General features: G+C 42.5%; 1 protein-coding gene across 1 annotated transcript in view; it reads left to right on the top strand.

The window, feature by feature from the left end:
* cfap299 (cilia and flagella associated protein 299) overlaps positions 1-22,924 on the top strand; it is a 124,546-nt gene that overhangs the window by 8,868 nt on the left and 92,754 nt on the right. Inside the window, 2 exon segments of the mRNA XM_084054943.1 lie at positions 16,140-16,159; positions 16,162-16,229. Coding sequence (XP_083911069.1) covers positions 16,140-16,159; positions 16,162-16,229 — 88 coding nt within the window.

Here is a 22,924-nt window from a genome sequence, read left to right as displayed (position 1 = left end):
AACTCTGACAGTGTACAAATGGAACCAAATGGACCCGGTAAGGGTCCAGGTTAGTTTAATTTGTATGCTGTCGGACCCCCTAGTTGTGAGAGAGATGAAGCAGGGACCCCTTATATATTGTATAGAATTGTGTTTTTTTTTTTTTTACTTGGTCAGCACTTTTTTCCCTCTTTGCCAAAAATAGCCGATCTAAAGGCTCACAACGCCTCGCAGCGCGAGGCGTTGTGAGCTTGTAGATCTGCTATTTTCGGCTAAAGTTCTCCTCAGAAAAGGGATGCTAGGGTTCAAGCGGTTAATGTAAAAAGAAAAATCATAACACTCAAAGATTTGACAGCTCCCCTTGTAGTAACTCTGAGGACCCCCTTAGGGGTCCCCGGGCCCCCTGTTGAAGACCACTGCTCTACAGTATGGTAGATTAAAAAAAAAACGTAATGAAGTGCCCTGTAGGTCGGCGCCTCTCAAAGTCTGTGTCGACGAGGCACACTGTTGTGCTTTGAGAGGAAAAAAGGCCAGGTGTGCCGTGGGATTTTCGGACCAAACTTTCATGCCCTCTCCTCCGGTCATGGTCCACCCTCTTCTCCCACTAACAGCCGTCACCGCACAGCTACACCCTGCCTTGCTCTCTGACCAGTGGTGGAAAAAGTACTCCCTTTTTTTGAGTGGTGCCAGCCACTCCTACACTTGACCGTGTGTGTGTGTGGGTCTGTCCGTCCGTCCGTCCGTTTGAGCATGGCCTCAACAGCTGCAGCTGATTGCAACACGGATGCAACCAGTTACACTAATTGAAAGGCACCACTCTCTTCACACTGGGTGTGATTTATTTTATTTTTTAAACTTTTTTTAAAAGTATCAATTCCACAATGTAGAAATACTCTGCTGCGAGTAGAAGTCCAGTATTCAAAATTGACTTGAGCAAAAGTGCAAAAGTATTGCCGTCAAAATATACCAAAAATAAAAGTATTCATTATGCAGAATGTCCCATTTGGGCACTTTCCGAATGTATCAAATCCTTTGAAAATAGCGGATCTACAAGCTCACAACCGCGTCGCAAAGCGACGCGTTGTGATTTTGTAGATCGGCTATTTTCAAATAGCCGAAGTGTATATAGGGCTGAAATGGTTAGTGTATGTTTTGTGATAATAATCTAAATCCTCAAAGTAACTAGTAACTAAAGTTTTCAAATAATTGCAGTGGAGTAAAAGTCCAATATTTGCCTCTGAGACGCAGTGGAGTAGCCTAGAAGTAAAAGTACTGAAAACCGTAAATAAACAGTAAAGTAAAAAATACCTCAAAAATGTTTACTTATAAGTACAGTACTTGAGTAAATGTACTTAGTTACATTACACCACTGGCTGTGACCAGGCACAGCTGGTGATGGCCTCATAAGCAAGGAATCAGAGGTCAAACTCTGGGCTTTGCCAGCACAACCCTGCATTCCTTTCTATACATTCACGAAATCTGTGTGCGTGAGTGACTGTGTTCCCGCGCCGCACCGCGAGAACTCGGTGTGCGTAACGCCGAGGACCCAGAGGGAGGGATACGCCGAGTGGGAAGTCGGTTGAAAAAATATCGATACATCCGCATAATAATTTTGCTCATATTTTGGGCTTGGCTGACACAGAACTCCATATATGGGCATGAAAGAGACACAGACAGAACAGGAAGTTATCTCCATATATGGCCATCAAAGGGGGTAAAGGCAGAGACATACAGAGATCCCCCATAATATATCGTCTCTGTCGGGTGGAAACCTCATATGTCCAAAACTGTTACTTTTCAGGATTCAAATTCAAACATGGCAAAAGTAGCAGATCTACAAGCTCAAAACGCACCGCATTGCGCCACGTTGCGAGCTTGTGGATCTGCTACTTTTGATGTGTTTGTGTGACGCTGTAGTGTGATCAAGTCAGGCGTTAATTTACAAAAAAACACAAAAAATAAAAAATATGGAGATAAGAGGTTTTTATGCCCCGACAGCAACGATATGGGCATAAAAGGGACACGGGCAGACCGATGGGTACATGCACACTTGGTTGACCGGGGTCCCCCAGGGGTCTATACTTGGTCCCCACCTTTTTCCCTCTACACCTATTTCGCTGGATGTATGCCTAGTGATGTGGTTCAATTTGACATGTTGCGCTTTTACACGTTTTTACGCTTTATTTTTTATTTTTATCGTGGTGTTGGTACAGTATAGGTATCGGGACCCAACACTATACTGCCAGTGGAGAAAACGTTGGAAGTGTCCTCTAAGGCGGTGGTTTTTCTAACTTTTTTTCATGTCAAGGACCCCCAAAAATGACATTTATTTGGCTGCGGACGCCCTCATCTGAAAACATATTTTGTGCCAGGAATTTTTCAAAAATAGCAGATCTACAAGCTCATAGCGCGGCACTCGGTGCCGCGCTATGAGCTTGTAGATCTGCTATTTTTGAATAGCCAAAGTATACAATAATGGTTTAAGTGGTTAAAACTATCGTGACGCTATATTCACTTATTTAGCTGGGGACCCCCTGGTACTCCGCCAAGGACCCCCCTGGGGGGTCCCCGGACCCCACTTTGAGAACCAAGGCTCTGGGGCGCCCTTTCAAGACGGCATGGCTCAGCACATAAATATAGACCAAAGTCAACAACGCGTTGAGCCAATCATCACAAGGCTCACGGGATACGTCCAGTACCTGAAACATACCCCCGAAAGTTTCATTCAAATCAACCGCTAGTCAAGTCAAATCAAGTCAGTTTTATTACTTTTTGTGAAGCACATTTCATGCAGGTGCAAAACTCAATGTGCTTTACATTACAATTCAACAATAGAAGCAAAATACACCAAAGTAGCAAAAATATACAGTGACCGCACGTGCGTGCACACACACACACACACACACACACACACACACACACACACACACACACACACACACACACACACACACACACACACACACACACACACACACACACACACACACACACACACACACACACACACACACACACACAACCCGCTCTTTTTTTGTGCACCTCAGACAGTTTTTAAGTTGCTTGATATTCAACATATTTAGATAGTTGATATTCATTTGTACGGACAGGAGGGCTGTCTCCTATAAGCGCACGATGCGTCAAGTCACATTGCGTCGCATTGCATTGCTATTTTCGAAAAATGTTGCCACGTGTTGACAAATCAAAGTCTCTTACGGGGGTCCCTGGCTCCTATTTCTTCGGGGGGGGGGGGGGGGGGGAGATACATCTGTGTGTGGTCAGCTCACAGTAGGTACATTGTGACTCTGAGAATCTACTGTATTATGATGGTACCATTTGGGGGTTACTGTAGATTTGAAAAGCACAGAACTCAGAATTGACCCTTGTGGTACCCCACTGAAGTAAGTCAGTTAAACTGGTTTTCCAATCATAATTTTTTTTAAATAATACTGTTGAACCATGTGTGTACTATTATATATTGTTTAATTAAACTTGTAAAACATGCCCCCAAAATGTTTCTGAAATGTAACAGTAGGAGGTGTCAGTGAAAACAGGCCATGTTCCGGGACAGTTTTGGCTGTAAATGAAGGAGTAATCTGTCCGGTCATCATAGAACCTGTTAGTTATGGTTTAACACAGGTGTCGGAAACTGTCAAAGGTCTAGAAACCCCTCACAGCTTCAAACAGTTCGTGTTGGCTTGAACCCCTAAATTGCCGCTCTGCGGCTATATTTTCTCGTTGTTTAAACCAGCTTATAGACCATTTTAGCAGGTGTCCCACCACATGCAGCTGGTGTCCCTGCGCGTCAGACAGCCCGAGTCAGCCACTGTGTGCCACAGAGGCTGGATTCAGTCACCTACTAAAACAAACAGGGTCTATCCCTTTGTGCCATAAAGCAGTGGATGAGAGTGACTAAGTACATCTACTCTAAGTACTGCACTTGAGTAGAGTGTTGAGGCACTTTTATTTTTACTTGAGCATATTTGATACTCTACTAATACCTCTATTATAGTTACTAATTACTTTGTAGATTTAGAATATTAATAGAAAACTAACATTAACTGAAAAAAGGATGATGTATTATTATGGGTTAATCTACCCAGCTGCACATGGAGTAATCAAAATGCAGCCCCACCTTTACCAGCTGTGGCATTAAAGCACATTAATGCATGACTAATTACTATGCAATAATATGATTGTGAAATGGACCATTCTGCATAATGAGTACTTACTTTTGAATACAGGACTTTTACTCGTGGTATTATTGCAACTTCTACTCCGTCTCCTTTTACTTCTCAAGTAAAATATCTGAATACTTTTTACACCACCTGCCATAAGAATACACGTCTGCATGCTTTACGGATGAATTTGCGGCAAACCATTGGAAAATATGAAGTCAGTGTCGTGTCTGTAGATTATTTGTTTTCAGTGGGTTTTTGCTTTTCCATACATGGGACAGTAGAGAGACATGAAACCTTTCATATACATGGGACAGTAGAGAGACATGAAACCTTTCATATACATGGGACAGTAGAGAGACATGAAACCTTTCATATACATGGGACAGTAGAGAGACATGAAACCTTTTCCATACATGGGACAGTAGAGAGACATGAAACCTTTCATATACATGGGACAGTAGAGAGACATGAAACCTTTCATATACATTGGACAGTAGAGAGACATGACACCTTTCATATACATGGGACAGTAGAGAGACATGAAACCTTTCATATACATGGGACAGTAGAGAGACATGAAACCTTTCATATACATGGGACAGTAGAGAGACATGAAACCTTTCATATACATGGGACAGTAGAGAGACATGAAACCTTTCATATACATGGGACAGTAGAGAGACATGAAACCGCAGTCAGAGAGGGGAAGGGCCTGCAACACAGCTCTGCAGCCGGAACTCAACTGGGGATGTTGGGATTTTTTCGTTCAGTGTTTCCCAAACAATGGGCCGGGATAGGCCAAACAATTATTATTAAAAAAAAAAAAAAAAAAATTAAATTCTCACATTTCCCCCCCATTTAAAAAAAAATCAATACAAATGCATTCAAAAGATTTCCTCAAATTAACAAAAGTAATGCAACTTTTTTTCCCCTTTTTTTTCAAAATAGTGAAAATAGCCAATCTACAAGCTTGTAAATCGGCTATTATTAAAATTGGGCTTAAGTGATTAATTCACATTAGTATTTTTTTGCACGTTCGCTTCCCGGAGGAAGACGCCACATTTATCTTTAGGGCTCTTAAACTGAAGATGTTTGGGGGAAACCGTGATTTACAGTAGTTGATGCAGTATCCGGTAGACTAGAGCATGTCTCTGGACAAGAACCGCACAGAGAACGTAGTACTACTGTAGCACACCTGTCCAAAAAAACCCCAGAGTGCAGTGGAGGCAGTTGTCTTGACAACAGATGTAATATATATAGAGAGAAACCTCACAGCCACGGTGGCGTGTGCAAAACGCATGGCAAGTGATGCAGAGTGGCAGGCGTTTGGCTCCGTACGGAACGGGCCGCGGGGTCCCGTTTTTTTTTGGGGGGGGGGGCTTCTCGTGTCAGTAACATCCACAATCTCATTTTCCCAAAGCCACCAGGGGATGGGGGGGGCGCGCGGGGGGGGGTGCGGGTGGGAAGGGTCGGAGGGCTGGATTTGCACCGAAATGTATCCAGTGTTCGTGCATGTTCGCCGCATGGGGTTTTACTTGGCACGGGGAAAACTGATGGCTCTCCTTTTTTTTTTTAACCCATTACGACCGGGAACGCATCAGGTCATTTTAGATTTTAACCACTTTAACCGTTATCTTATACTTTGGCTATTCAAAAATGGCAGGGAAAAAAATAGCAGATATGTAAAAATAGCAGATATACAAGCTCATAGCGCGGCACAGAGTGCCGCGCTATGAGCTTGTAGATCTGTAATTCTTTATAAAATCATGAACATTTGTGACATAAATCTTTGCCTCTGGGGATTCTACATTCTATGTACCAAAAAACAATGTATGTAACAAAAGATATGTATTTGGCCGCAGACCCCCCATCTCAAAATATGTTGTTCCGGGGACCGCCCAGAAGCAAAGATTTGAGTTACAAATGTTCGCATTAGAAAAATAATTTTCAATATTTTCCAAAAAATAGCAGATCTACAAGCTCAAGCTATGAGCTTTGTAGATCTGCTACATTTGAACAGCCAACGTATAAAATAACGGTCCAAGTGGTTACACAGATGCGTTCCCGGGTCTTAAAGGGTTAATATGGAGAAGCGAAGAATTCTGGAGGCAGGCTGTGAAAACGAAGGCAGCAGCGGCGGCGGCAGGCAGCACAATGGACAAAGAGCGCGGCTGTGGTTTTGGACCGCGGGGCAATCGAGGCGAGCCTAGATGGAAACCCTCAGAGGGGGGGCTACCGTACCGTACGAGCATATAACGCCAGGTCAGGGCATCTTGCTGACACATGACGGGCCCAGTTCTGGAGCTGATAGGAACCAGAGGCGCTCGACTTCTACCCCTATAGCTATACGCCGCGTTAACTGAACTCTTTGAGAGTGCGCAAATGGAACCAAAAATGGACGCCCCTTTGCAGTTTGACCTGGGGTCTGCAGGGCACAGGGTTGCCAGGTCTGCTTATTATAATTTCCCCGCGACATTTTATTGGAAAATAGCCGATCTACAAGCTCACAACGCGTCGCATCGCGACGCGTTGTGAGCTTGTAGATCTGCTATTTTCAAATAGCTGATGTATATGTTAAAGTGCTCATGTGGCCGCTTCTTTTGGGCTGGTTTTCCTAGGCCTGGTTGCTTGTTTCTCTCACATAATCTGGCAACACTGGTCTGGGCTCTAATTTTTTTTGCGCGAGGAGGCCGTCTCTGTTTGGAGGTATAGTCCAACATTTTAAAGATGTCGCACGAAATCATTGCTTCTTTTCATTCACTGTCTGCCTAAATCTCTCAAGACAGAGTCAGCGCCACTGCCCTAAACATGCAGTGTTGTTGTTAGTACGAATAAACACAGAAGCACCTGGGAGGAAAGTGGCCTATGAAAACGGGAGGAGCTAATCCTGTTTTTGCACCCAAAAATGTGGGTGGTGCCCCCAGAGGCAAAAACAAAGCTTTTGCTGCCTGCCTGGACGTTCTCAATGTCATATCAGTTCAACTCGTCATACAGAATGTATTATCACGTCACTTTAACACAGTGGTGGAAAAAGTACACTATTTTTTTCTATATTGCAGTATCACTACTGCAATATAGAGATACTCTGTTACAAGTAAAAGTCTGGAATTCAAAATGTACAATGGAATGAGTAAAAGTACAAAATATACTTAAAGTACCAAAAGTAAAAGTACTCATTATGCAGACTGTCCCATTTCAAGTTTTCAAATGGAACACTTATTTGGTAAAAAATAAGTGTTAAATAGCTCTATATTGTGATAGTACTCATTGTCATTGCTATAGAGTGTTTGTTCAGTATTAGGAGTCTCCTTGTCTCTCCAGCTCTTTATAAAACAGAAAATGCATTTTCGTTTCAGTTTCAGTTTCATTTCCAATTTTATCCAACCAGGATATAGATTAAACAAGTGAAATTGGAAGTGATGACACTAAGAAATGAGCATGCAAAATTGGAACTGGAACACTATAAAAATGAAGCTTAAAAATGGTTACTTTCTCCTGATTGGCTGAGAGTTTGACACCTACCGGAAAATGTATTTTCTGTTTATTAAAGAGCTGGAGAGACAGGGAGACATCTGTTACTGAAAAAACACTCTATAGCAATGATTACTATCAGAATATAGTGCTTTAACCTTTTAACAAAATACTTTGTTTTAGCCCAAAAATATCACTTACCCTACCTTTAATGTATGTTTTGTAATGATAATCAAAATCTTCAAAGTAACTAATAACTAAAGTTTTCAAATAATTGTAGTGGAGTAAAAGTGCAATATTTGCCTCTGAGATGTAGTGGAGTAGAAGTAAAAGTATTGGAAATACTCAAGTAAAGTACAAATACCTCTTAATTGTATTTAAGTACAGTACTCAAGTAAATGCACATAGATACTTTCCACCACTGCTTTAACGCAGCTAACTGCCACAGGTAACATCACAGTGTGAAGCACAGTAAAAACATTGTTATCCCCGCCAGGCCACAACAGCCAAAGGCAAGGGATTATGTTTTCACTCGTGTGTGTGTCTGTCTGTCTGTCTGTCTGTCTGTCTGTCTGTCTGTCTGTCTGTCTGTCCAAGTGTGACCGGCTAGTCTCGGGCACCGCTGGACCGTTCTGGCTGTACTTGGACATCATGTGACAGACTAGCATCATGTCCAGGCGGTGTACTTAAACATCAAGCTGAAATTTAAAAAAACACTAAAAAGCTTGAGAACCACTGCTGTTTGTTCAGTAAAAGGGATCATCCAGCTCTTTTGTGGTCGGGATACCAGTTTCATCCAATCAGGAGAAAGGACTCCTGATTGGATGAATCTCATGCAAGATACTGTACAACAAGTGAAATTGCAAGTGATGAAAAAAATATATATATTATTGGAACTGGAACACTAAAGTTGAAGCTGATACTCTTTTCTGGGTTCTCACTCCTGATTGCTTAACACTGGTATCACGCCCTGAACATTTATTTTCTGTTTACTAGAGACCTGGGGAAGACCCCTGTTACTGAACAAACGCTCTATAGAAATTATTACTTTGGACCCCAAAAACGTTGCATTTTAGGTACGTTGCATTCAACTTTTATGGTTAGGTTGAGGCTTAAGATTAGGTTTAGGGTTGGGTTTAGGCATTGTTTCTTTTTTTTGGAAGGTTAAGGTTAGGTCACGCATATTTAAAAAAAATATGAAAATATGTGGGAAAACATTTTAATTACACAATCGTATGTGGGTCCCTGGCACAACATATTTACAGATGTAGGTCCGTGGACAAATACATATTAATTTGGGGGTCTTCATTTTAACCACTATTATTTCATACTTTGGCTATTCAAAGATAACAGATCACTTCGTGCCACGCTGTGAGCATCTTCTACTTTTTGAAAAGTCTTGAAAATGTTTGGACATGTATGGGGGGTCCATGGCACAAACCATTTTCAGATGGACGTCCGTGGACAAATGCATATTAATTTGGGGGTCCTTGACATGAAAAATGTTGGAGAAGCACTGAGGTACATGTAGGATATCACGTGACACACACATGTAACTGATACATCCAGCTCATTGTAATCAAAGGTGACAGAGGATTTTAGAAAAAAGCCCCAAATAAAGTAAATTGTCATGCTGCGTGGAATTTCCCCCGACATCCACCAGCCCAAAATAATATTTTCCATAAGATTCATTTTCCCTAGCGCTCTCTCAGGAAAAATATGCTAGTACACTATGTTTTGATTCTCAAGATCACCGTATTACTGAAAGTTACCATCTGCCAGTGGTGTGTATAGGAAGTAAGTACATTTACTCAAGTACTGCGCTTTTCAAGTAATTGAGTGTGCCCAGTTCTCAATGCTCTACTTTTTCCAATACACTATACTTCTACTGCACTACATCTCAGAGGCAAATATTGTACTTTTTATCTATTTGACAGCTTATTAAGCAAAATAGCCGTAGTAAATAGGGCATAGGTGGTTAATAATAAACAATTATTTATCTATCTATCTTAAGATTTAGCATGCAGGACTTGTAGCAGAGTATTTTTGCAATTTGGTATTTCTACTTTTACTTAAGTCCAAACTCGTACTTCTTCCAGCGCTGCTGTTGAAAAGCTGCGGGCTAATGAACACCCCCCCCCCCCTCCCCCCTCTATTAATGTGACTGGAGAACACAAGAAAAATGATTTCAAATGGAGAACATCTGTTACTCGTCACGAAATCAAAATCTATCAGCGAAGAAAAAAAAAAGAAAAAACACCCTTCAGCCAATAGCCTGAATATTTATTTGCAAAATTAAGGCCTAGAGTTAAGCGTGAATGTAAGATTTCTTCCCGCAAATACCTTTTTAATGACATTCCATTAATTATGGGTGGAAGTCTTCGCTGCAACACATTTTGGCTGTCGTGCGAAGAGGACACACCTTTGCTCCAGACCATTCTTCTTCTTTTCACTTGGGGGTGATGAAATTGCACAGAGTTTAATGTTGAGTGCGCTGGTTCTCAACGTGTGGCTCGGGGACCACCAGGTGGCCCAAAATGGACCCTTATGGCATTGGTTCTCAAAAAAGTGGGGTTGAGAATGGCGTGAAAATGTTTGGACGTTTTTTGAAAAAACCTATGTTGCTATATCAGTGTTTCTCAAACTTTTTCATGTCAAGGACCCCCAAAATGTATTTGGCCACGGACCCCCCATCTCAAAATATTGTGTTCCAGGGACCCACAGAAGCAAAGATTTGAACAAATGTTCATGATTTTTCATCTGCTATTTTTGAATAGCCAAAGAAATCTAAAATGACACAGATGTGTTCCCGGTCTTAATGGGTTAACACTAATCTTCTCTTCTTGGGGTCCCTGGCACCAAATATTTGCAGATGTGGTCCGCGGCCAAATACATAATCAATTTGGGGGTCCTTGACATGAAAAAGCTTGAGAAACACTACCGTATGAGTGTGTACAAATGGAACCGAGTGTGTACTGGAAACTGGTGGCAACTGGAAACTGGAGTGTACTGGAAACTGGAACCGAGTGCATACAAATGGAACCCCAGGATGGTCCGTTTGGTTCCTTTTTGTACACGCTGAGTTAAATAAAGCACTGAGGATTTTACAGTGTAGATTGATGTTCCAGTATTAGTTCCAGTATATGACTTAAGCGATTTTTCACTTTTTTTTATTTCAAGGACCCCCAGTACTGTTTGTAAACGGGCTCCCAACTAATTGGCCCAAGACTATAACATTTTAATGATAATATAACATGAATTTAAAAACGTCATGGTATTGTTTCTTACAACTTTATCAAAATGAGTTTTCATTGTGATATCGATGAACAGGAACTTAATGTTATAGTTCCACTGAACCAAGCCGGAACACAAATAAACATGTTCTGATAGAAAACGCACCTGGCCCACCCGAACACTTTCGAGATGTTCAAGTGGGCCTTGATCCAGAAAAAGGACTTGTAGTTGTTAGATCAATGAGGGAGGTGCAAACAGGAAGATGACCAGATACTGTAGATGGTCATAGTGCACACATTAAAGAAAAATGCTGTTACATTGCAGCAACAGTGGTTCTTTGGCTCATAAACATAGTGGCAGTGCTTCTCAGAGTGGGGTCTGGGCCCGGGGGAAATGAGTTGATGATATAGAATCAATATCAGTTTAACCCATTAAGACCTGAGGCCGATTCTACAAATGCCTTCTAAATCAGTAGTTCTCAAGCGTTCTCGTGCCAAGGACCCCCAAATTTAGATATAATTGGCCGTGGACCCCCACTCTGAAAACGTTTTTTTGTGCCAGGCACCCCCCAGAAGACAAAATTTGTGTAGAAAAAATCCAAATTATTCAAACACTTTCAAGACTTTTCAAAAATGTAAAAAAATAGCAGATGTACAAGTTTGCAGTGCGGCACGAAGTGACACGCTGTGAGTATATCTGCTATTTTTTAATGACCAACTTTACAAGGGATTCTAGGTAACTTTAAGCCTACATTTTAAAATATTTATATATATTTTGCATTTTTCCCCTCTATCAGCCACTATATAATGATGCTGGGGTGTTTTCCTGCATTGAAACACAGTCCTCTTTCTGAAATCCGTATTTTCCCTGCTATTTATGTTTTGACATCCGGGTATCCGGGACGTAAATGAAATGCACGCATGTCCGTGTGGCGAGTTTGAGTGAAACCGAATGGAACCGAGTGCAGTCGACAAAAATGGAACGGCAGCCATTGTTTTCTCTGCTGTGTTTTTACTTTCGTTTTTTTGAGGCACGGAATTTACTTTTAAGATAGCGTTTGGATAGAATGTACTGTAGTTGTTTAACTTCATATACTGTATGTGGTCAATTGATCATGACAGAGCCTATTTAAAAATTCAGAGAACCGGCAGGGGCGGGCAGTGACACGCATTGTATCCGAATAAAGCAACCTATTTTCGGCATGGCCCGTCCAGAAATCCCCCCTGCGTCACCCCCTGGTGGTCGGGGAAACGAACTGCTGATGGCGGGGGGAAGTGGAGGGGCGGTGGTTGACAACAGTTTTTTTTTCTTTTTTTGATCTCTGAAGTTGCCTAGCATCCCTTTAACCAAATGTAATTATCATCACAATATTGATATCGAGGGATTTGCACAAAAATATGGTGGCCTACCTGTTGCTTTGTCGCTGCCAGTGTGAACGTATACTTTGGACTTTTTTTTTTTTTTTCGTGCTCCAGGAAACTGAACGGAAGTTCCCATGGGTTGGAATGCTCCCTGTTGTTATTAGGAAAGTACTTCTCTAAACAGTGGACAAACAATGGCCATACATTGGCAGAGTATGTAGGTAGGTGTCGTCCAAGAGAAACTCCTGATAATGCACACAATAAATAAATAGTTTGACAGATGATTTTTTTTGGGGGAGGCACCATGCTCATATAGGTCAATGGATGACACGTGCATAGCTGAGGGGTTAAAATAAATGTTTCAATGCCAAGGAACAAGCAAATAGCCAAGCTATGACACCACGCCACCCCCACCCCCCACCCCCCCCTCCACGCGCCATCGTGAAATTGCTTTAAAAAAGAAAGTTGAAGAAAATAGTGCGAATAGCCGATCTACAAGCTCACAACGCGTCGTGATGTGAAAAGAAATTAGAAATTGGTTAAACTGGCACAATGACATACATTGAATTGGAATTTAAATTGGATGGAGATAAATCGAGAGACAGATGGGGCACAGGTCATTAAGAAACCGGGGGGGGGGGGGGGGGGTGTGTGTGTGTGTGTGTGTGTGTGTGTGTGTGTGTGTGTGTGTGTGTGTGTGTGTGTGTGTGTGTGTGTGTGTGTGTGTGTGTGTGTGTGTGTGTGTGTGCGCGTGCGTGCGCGCGCGTTTATTTTCATTTTCCTCTTCTCTCCAATTGGTCCCCCAGGTCTCCCCTGGGGGCTGTGCCCCCCCCTCCCAGGCAGCCTTCAGTCTTAACGCTGTGTTTAAACACACGTAAACACACTGGTTGGACAGTCGCTCAGCGGTGACAACTGTTTACCCCCAACAGAGATGACCTCCAGCGTATCACACATTGTTAATGTACTGGAGCCCCCCCTGGAGTAAACTCACTCCGTTGAAATATCTCCACTTACTTGTAAATTACATCCGTTTCAGGTGGTTGTGTGTGTGTGTGTGTGTGTGTGTGTGTGTGTGTGTGTGTGTGTGTGTGTGTGTGTGTGTGTGTGTGTGTGTGTGTGTGTGTGTGTGTGTGTGTGTGTGTGTGTGTGTGTGTGTGTGTGTGTGTGTGTGTGTGTGTGTGTGTGTGTGTGTGTGTGTATAGTCTTTATACTTTGTCATACGATGGTGTCGTGCCCCAAAGAAACGGCAGATCTGACAGGCTCCTTGCGAGCTTGTAGATCTGCTTTTTTTTCTCCAACGGTGCATCACATCCTTTCTCCCACGGACCATCGGGTCCACCTGACCACACAGGCGGCAACCCGAAACGCCATAAAAAAAGCGCAGATGAATCACGGTCGGCCATTAACATCTAATAACCGCGAGCCCCCCAATAACGAAAATCCTCGTTATGCTTTCCAAATGAGGCTTGTTAACCCATTCAATCCCGGAACGCATATTAGGCCTACTGTGTCATTTTAGCTATATTATTTCTACTTTGGGCTGTTCAAAAATAGCAGATATACAAGCTCGTAGCGCGGCACCAAGTGCAATTCTTTTTTTTTTAATCGTGAGCATTTTTGCAAATCTTTGAAGTTTGAACATAATGTTTTTTAAAGCGAACATTTTCAACTCAAATCTTTGCTACTGGGGATTCTACAAATGTCTTCTAAATCCTAACAGTTTTTCTTTGAAAAATACTTATGTTGCTATAATATCAGTGGTTCTCAAACTTTTGTCATGTCAAGGACCCCCAAAATGACATGTATCTGTCCACGGGCACACCCCACCCCCCCCCACCCCCCCACCCATCAAAAAATATTTTGTTCCAGGGACCCCCAGATGTAAAGATTTGAGTTACAAATGTATATTAAAATATTTGCACAAATTTTCACGATTTAGTTTTTTTTTCTCAAAAATAGCAGAGCTACAAGCTCATGAGCTTGCAGATCTGCCATTTTTTGAATTGCCCAAAGAAACCCTAAAGTGACACACAGACGCGCGCCGCTCCCGGCCTGAACGGGTTAAGAATTGTGTCGATGGAGGGGGAAACTCTCGGGGAAGAAGTTTCGAAAAAACACGCACCCGCGGCTCTTGGGTTTTTTGGCTGGGTATTATTCAACCTCCAAGCGTGACTGTGTGTGTTGCTCTAGCTACTGGAAGGGGGTAACCCCAGTCGCTTTGCCTCCTCCTCAACACCTGTGTTTACTTGGGCCTCGGTCGGCCCCTCGGCCCCCCCTCGCCCCCCCCCCTCCCCCCAATGACCCAGCAAGCAATCCTTCATTCACTCTCCGAGGATGGAGTTTAAGGCCTCAAGCCTCCAAGTATGTGCTGTCCCTGCACTTTCACCACTACGCTATTCCCCTCTCTCTCTCTCTAAAGAGCTTCAGTGTGGGGGCGCCCGGCCCAAAAGACATTCCTCTTCCCGAATCCTAGTATATTTGAACATTCAGATCTCCTGCGTCTCTATTATTGTAATTTAAGCGAAGCCAGCAGCAATAACGGGGCCGTTTTTCAGCACGAGCGGTGGGGTCTGCATGTGAAGGACTTGGCGCAACTGCACCCTCAATTAATACCCCCTCCCCGCCCCCCCAATACTACGTATTGGGGGGGCACCACGGTGCTGTGTGCACAATTTGTGCACACAGCAGTATGACAGTGTTGCCCGTCACCAGAGTGTAAAGTATACTCTCAGAGTGAAACCTGCAATCTGTAACGTATTTAATGAGTAAATCATTATTTGAATCAATCTGTATGTTAGTGTATTACATAACATTACATTACATTACAGTCATTTAGCAGACGCTTTCATCCAAAGCGACTTACAATAAGTGCATTCAACATAGGTAGGGAACGAAACTACTATCACCAGAAGTCTTAAGTGCATTTTCTGCAAAAACAAGCAACCTAGCGCTAAGGTAAAAGTGCAATATATCGGCTACCTACTTTCTTAAACAGATGAGACAAATAGCAAAATCAAATGAGCAAGAGCTAAACAAATAAGTGTATCGACTAAACAAGATCCAATAAAACAATACAACAATAAAACAAGAGTTCGTACAACTAGTTAACAACAAGTAGGCCAGGCAAAGAGGAAGGATAGTGTTTCCTGAGAGGTGGGTTTTCAGCCTGCGGCGAAAGATGGGCAGTGACTCAGTGCTGTCATGACATCAGTTCATTCCACCACTGTGGGGCCAGAACAGAAAAAAAGTTGTGACCGTGTAGATCGACCAGAAGGACCCTTGAGTGACGAGGCAATCAGTCGCCCGAGTGTATGTTAATACAATAAAACTAGTACGTCTGTATGGTAGAATATGTTAACCCCATTAAAACCGGGAAAGCATCTGTGTCATTTTAGATTTTGCGTTGGCTATTCAAAATAGCAGATCTACAAGCTCACAGTGTGTCACTTCGTGCCATGCTGCGAGCTTGTACATCTGCTATTTTTGAAAAAAAAGAAAGTGAAAGTGTGAGAACGACTGATTTAGAAGGCATTTCGTAGAGTATGTTAATACAATATAACTTAGTACATGTGCAGTGGTTAGAGGTGGTCTCCCTACTCTTCCATTGAGACATTTAGACCCTGGCGTCTGGTAGAACACCTGCCGGTTGACAAGTAGTACTGACCGAAGCTCATGAGTGCAGAAAATGTGTCTCTGTGAGACCTTGGTTCAAATCCCGCTAGTACATAAAAAGTTACAGATTACAGCTTTTTAAGGACATTGCAGTGTAGGGATAGGAAGCTATCCGGTGTGTTTTTTAAAAGCCCTCCATAATGAGAAGGAAAGCTCTCTCTTTTGCTCTAAAGGCTCCATGTGCTTTTCGGGGGCTTTTAAAAGAAACATTTCAAACTCTTTTTGAATGTTTTCTTTCCAGGACACTGGCAAGTGCAGGAAGAGACTCAAAGATAACTTCCTGCAGGCCCTGGCAGAGCGCGAGGAGGCCAACCGCAGCGGGGAAATGACTGTGAGTACATTATTACATCCCACACTCTACCAATGCTACGTAACGGGGACGGATTCCCCCCCGTTCCGAAATATTCCTGCAATTCCATTAGGAACACGGGAACAAAATCCATACTGTGTCAAGTCGGGTGGAAATGTCCCCCCCCCGCCCCCCCCCCCCCCCCCCCCCCCCTCCAAACACTGCCTGGACCAGCTGTCTGCCCCGTACTGACATCCATCCACCACCCAGCAGCACAGAGTCCCAACTGAGCCTACACACACACACACACACACACACACACACACACACACACACACACATCAATGCACAGACTCAAATACCTGATTTATCTTCGCATGTAGATGCGCTACTTACGGTGGTGGGAGAGGGTGTGTGTGTGTGTGTGTGTGTGTGTGTGTACTTGCAAACTGCCGTACTGATCAGCGCCAAAGTTTATATGCATGCTGCCAGTAGGTGCAGTACAGTACCTCTACTGTTTTTCTTCACGTTTCATACTTGTCCAAATCTGGAGTCATACGTCATCAGGTGACTGAAGGCCCAAGATCCCCCGTTGCGTTTGCCATGTGGATCACGAGATCCACATGATTCCCCCCGGCACCGCAGAGTGAGCTAAAGCGAGTGAGTCGCCGTGCCGAGCGTTGTGAAGTCCGCTTTGAGCCCACTCAGCGCCGTCCGAGTTATGTCATGATAGGCACAGAATCGCGAATCATATATTCCCCCGAAAGTCATATTTTTGGATGTGTCCACACTTAACATACTGCAATATTGTCTGGGCCAGCACATATGATTCCTACTGTACATCCAAAGTATTTATCTACTTCAGAAAAGATTTGTCAGAACTGTTACTTTTTCAAAACGACTTGACCACTCTGCTCCACTTTTCAAAAAGCTAAAACTATTTACTGTCTTCCAGATCAACACTTATCAAATATACCCCCCAACCCCATTCCCAAACCTTTTAGTAATCGCTTCCAAACAAATTGTCAAATTAGCAAATACAACACTAGACAGGCTACAAATCTTCATCCCCCCTTTACCGTATTAGTCATGGTCAAATTTCCCTTAAATACAGAGGTACTACACTTTGGGACAAGTATAACTGGTATACAACTTTCTTCACTTCATTTATACAGTACAAGAACAAATTGAAGGATGTTCAGATTGACCAGGTCACATAATGTCACATCCATTATCACGCATTCCCTGATAACTTTTGTCTGGTTTATTCTTTTTTCTTCTCTATTCCCTGTGTGCTTGGTTGCTCTATGGATTTGACATCCTGTAAAATCTAATATGTCAACTATGTTGGCTAATTATTATCAGTAATCTTTTCAAGGATAATCAGGTATTTCAATCATGTTGTGAATTTTTATTTTTATACTGCAATCGTGTTATTTGTAAATTCGATATATTTATAATTTGTTTGTTTTTTTACAAATAATGTTCTATTCATATGTGTATTGTGTTAAACATAGGTAGAGGCCTCGTGTATAAGCCCTTCGGGCTTCTTGCCTCCTCCTGGCACTTTTCTTTTTATATTTTGTGTACTGTTTTTTTGTATTGTTTTTACATTGTGCTAAATAAATAAAAAATCTAATCAAATACAAGCTAATAAGTTGCAATAAGTTGCAATGCGACATGTTGTAGCAAAAGTAATATGTAATACAATATGTAATATAACTCTTGAAAACAAGAAATAAGTAATAACTGTTACTCTTCCTGAGTAACTCGCCCAACACAGCTGCTCATGAACATGGCTAATTGTGTTGGATCGCCCGGCCGAGCCAGAGGCACTGCGAAGGATTCGAACCCCGTCCTCCCCGGTGGACAGTGATTTTACCCCTGTGCCACACTGCCACCACCCACACTCCCTAACTCAGTGGTTCTCAAACTTTTTCGTGCCAAGGACCCCCAAATAGACACTTATTAGCCCGCGGACCCCCATTTGAAAAGATAAGCCAGGGACCCCCATAATAGAAGATTTTTATGGCTCTCTAGCAGTGATTTTCAACCATTTTAATTTCAATGACCCCCAGTTTGACATGCATTAGGCTACGGACCCCCATTTAATGGCATTTCTGTCACTTGGACCGCAATTTATATCGTAAAATCTATGTCAATTTAACTCTGAGAGTGTACAAATGGAACGGGTCCATTTGGTTCCATTTGTACACTCTCAGAGTTACAGACCCATAAGGGTCCATTTGGTGCCTAATCTATCATTTAGCTGGGGACCCCCTGGAACCCCCTCAGGTACCCCTGGGGGTCCCCGGACCCCACTTTGAGAACCAATGCCCTAACTGATACATGATGATGTATTATTAAAGGTTAATCTACACAGCAGTAGCGCACAGTCATTCAAATCAGCCCCACCTTTACCAGCTGTGACGTTAAAGTGATAAACGCATTAATACATTACTAATTACAATCCAATAATATGATTTGTGAAATGGATCGTTCTGCATAATGACTACTTTTACATTTGGTACTTTAAAAGGATAGTTCACCCCCAAAATGTATTTTTTTCTATCGATTAGTCCCCCCATGAAGACTTGAATGAATGGACTTTTTTTTATGACTGGCAGCGGTTCCGTTAGGAGAACTCAAATAGTCTCCTTTGTGTCTCCTACCGGAACCACTGCCTACCGGTCCGCTGGTCATCAAATTATATCCACGAATTCATGGGGTGACTAATCGCGAGGAAAAAAATATGTTTTGGGGTGAACTATCCCTTTCAGTTTGCTGCCAATACTTTAGCCCTTTTACTATAGTGCATTTTTTAACACAGGACTTAAACTTGACTTGAGTATGTCTAAGTATTGCTATTATTCCTTGAATAAAAAAACGTACTTCTTCCACAGGGCTGCTTATGCACCGTTTCAAACCCGGCTCTGCCAGCTTGTCGAAACACAGTTCAATAACTGTTCCTCCAATGGCATGTAATTGTCCGCGTATGTTTGCTATCGTATAGGGAGGGAGATTTATTTATACTTCCCTCAGCCCTGGGTTTATGTACCACCTCCACCGGGCCATAGACCCTGTCACAGGGTTTATTTACACCTCTCACTCCCACTCCTCAAGCATTCATCCGCGATATTAATGCGTTGAAACAAAACATGTCATAATTGTTGTAAAAATAGACATTTGTCCGACGCACCGCGGGCCCCACAGCGCGTCATATGAGCTTTCCATTAACCCGTTGAGACCGGGAACGCATCTGTGTCATTTTTAGATTTATTTGGCTATTTTTTGAAAAATCTTGAAAAATTGTGCAAATCTTTAGATAAATATATATATATATTTTTTTTTAAGCGAATATTTGTAACTCAAATCTTTGCGACCAAATACATATCATTTTGGGGAGCCCTTGACATGAAAAAGTTTGAGCACCACCACTGATGTAGAAACATGAGTTTTTCAGAAAACCGGATTTAGAAGACATTTGTAGAATCGGCGTCAGGTCTTAACGGGTTAAAGGCCCAACATATTGTCGCTGTCTGGTGAAAACCTTGTATGTCTGTGTTCAGGAAATGGAGGGAGGGGACTATATCATTTATTATTTAGTCACAAGCTCTTGTTAATTAATATAATAATTTCTATTGGTTCAATATTTATAAACCCCCGCAGACACACTTAACCACTTTCAACCTGGCCTCCCTAGTCTGGGCATGTCATTTTATTTGCAGATTTTCACACATTTTCACCAAAAATGTATCCACAAAAAATAGCTGATCTACCGTACTGGGCTTTCATTTATGAAATATGGAGATAAACGATTAATGAAATACACAAATAGTTTACAACGTATTACTAACGGGATCAACGCTGTTTTTTCATTATGATATTTGTTATTACTACCACGATGCCCGTTTGGAACAGCATGCCCCTCTGGTTATGCACTACCCCAGTGATTCTGAACCAGTGGTCCGGGGACCACCAGCGGTCCTTGGGGGGGTATCAGGGGGTCCCCAGCAAAATTAGTTAACTTAGCGTCAGAATAATTTTAACCACTTAGCTTTGGCTATTCAAAAATTGCAGATATACAAGCTCATAGCACGGCACCGAGTGCTGCGCTATGAGCTATGAGCTTGCAGATCTGCTATTTTTGAAAAATCTCGAAAATGTGTGCATATCTTTGAATATATCTATTGTAACATTTTTAACTCAAATCTTTGCTTCTGTGGGTCCCTGGAACAAAAAAAATCTGATGGGGTCCGCGGCTGTGCATGTATATCAATTTAGGGGGTCCTTGGCATAAAAAAGGTTGAAAACCACTGCACTACCCGTTGTACCCGTCTGTCTGCCTCTTTTGCTCATATATGGAGGTCTCTGATGTCATCAACGTGACGTCATAGTACTGGTATCAGTCAGACGGTTCACACGGACATGCTGTGCATTCCTCAGGGATCTCCATAATACAGTATGGAGATCCATTGCCGCACGGGGGTTCTGTACAACCTAGGGCATTCACGAATAGTGATTTTTAGCATTCGAATTATTCGACCTAAAAGTAGTCGAATATTCGATTATTCGACGGTGATATATAATAATTTTTTCATCCAATACAAACGAGCCTTTATCATTAAAATGCCGTATTGCAAGCCTTGAAAACAATCAGCGATTAAAGGGTTAACTAATGAAAGCCAGCTGTGCGTTCTGATTGGTCTAAACCCAAATCAGCTGGTCCAGGCATAGCAGATGTACAACTGCACATTGCCTCACTGATGAACGCGTTGTGAGCTTGTAGATCTGCTATTTTCGCTACAACACTCTCCTACGACGAAGCCTAGCATAACATGCGTTGCTGCTGCTCTGCTCTGCGATACCACGGCTCTGGTTGAAAAGAAACGTAGCAAACTTATTAATTCAGTTCATTTAACTTGGAATAAGTCAAATGATTTTCCAAGCCTATCCCATCTACAATATGTTCAACAACAACCACAGTTCCATCCTTCGGTCCGGTCGTTACAAGGCATCTTTCTGGCATGCGCACTGCTGTTTCAGCGCACCACTACACTTTGAGTGACGGCACAACGTCACATACAGTATGAAATGATTTGACAACAATCAACCATGAATGGATTAGGAGAACTACAAACACAAGAGCTCATAGCTGCTTGTCTGCTGTTGAGAAGCCCCTGCTAAAAAAGAAAAATCAACAAAATCAAAAAAAAAAAAAAAAAAAAAAATGAAAATAAAAATAATAGCGATTATTCGACGTCGGTTTACAACGTCGAATAGTGGCTTTGATATTCGAATATTCGAATATTCGACTATTCGGTGAATGCCCTAGTACAACCTCCAATCCGACCGACTTCCCACTTGGCACATCATGCCCTCTGGGTCCTGGACAATACAACATGCCAGGTTTGAAGTAGATCAGTCGGAGGGGTCAAGCATTGGAACGGACTGACACGCAACGCATGCACTCTTGCACCAGCGTTGCCAGATTCTGTGAGAGAAACAAGCAACCAGGTCTAGGAAAACAAGCCCAAAAGAAGCGGCTATATGGGCCACATGAGCACTTTAAACGTGTACATCAGCTAATTGAAAATAGCAGATCGTGATGCGACGCGTTGTGAGCTTGTAGATCTGCTATTTTCAAACCAAATCTTGGGGGGAAATTATAATAAGCAGACGTGGCAACACTGCTCGGCACTGCATTCCCTCATGTCTTCGGCGATAGACATGCCAAGTTTGAAGTTGAACGGTCAAATGGTTCTGGGGGGTACGCAGGGGACAGGCAGATATCTTGTGCATTTAGGCCCGATGTTTGTTGGGAATGATGCCCGATTTGAATGCATACCCTTCATTTCCTCTACCGATTTTGCTGTGCTGCAACAGGAACATGCATTTTGAAGAATAATACCGTCCTCATTTTATATATTGAAGGTTGTGTTTATTAAACTGCATGCTTGTGTGGGGGGCTCCTTTCAAGCTGTCGCACAAATTGCTGATTGGGGCCTGGACTAACATCGCGTCACCAGGCTTTCCACCTCGGAGGAAAGCCCGGTATTCGCTCTAAAACTAGCCGTGTGATCCGGTTTAGAAAAACTAATCCGGTGGTTGGTTCCGTGTTATCCGGTTTAGAAAAAATAATCCGGTGGTTGGTTCCGGTTGGCGTGGCGTTGTTTTTGTCCGCCATATAATGCAAATCAATTAGTTTAGTCTCACTGGTCGCACTACGAGTTAGAATAGAAAATGGACATACCAAACTATTATTACACCAAACGAAACGATTATACCAAACTAAACCAGTTTTAAACGAGGGGAATCCTAGTTTGAAACGCACGGCGCCAGTGGTTCCGGTCGTTGGGTCCGGTCACCTGATGACGTAAGGTTATTTCCGCTCCGACCGGATCAGAAACCTGAAAATGCTATTGACCCCAGGCTAGGCTTGGACTAACGCACATTTTCACTCGTGAGATGAATTAACACATTTATCCCCGAGTCCTTCTTCCTCTATTTTGAAAGTTGTCGCAAGAAAAAACGAGGATAACAACACCCAGTGTTGTGTGTTCTCAACAATATTATGCTGACATGATCCTACCCCCTCCCCCCTCCCTTTTTATTTTTCCTCACCTAAGTGCTTCCTCTGATGAAAAAAAAAAATCCGCTGAGAAAATGTTTATTTTCCTTCAACCTCTCCGTTTAAAATCAAATCCACATTTGAGCACTTAATACCTCCTTCTCTT

This window comes from Gymnoscopelus microlampas (genome assembly GCF_963454915.1).
Source record: "Gymnoscopelus microlampas genome assembly, chromosome: 4".
Classification (NCBI taxonomy): domain Eukaryota; kingdom Metazoa; phylum Chordata; class Actinopteri; order Myctophiformes; family Myctophidae; genus Gymnoscopelus; species Gymnoscopelus microlampas.
This window is presented reverse-complemented; position numbering and strand designations above follow the sequence as displayed.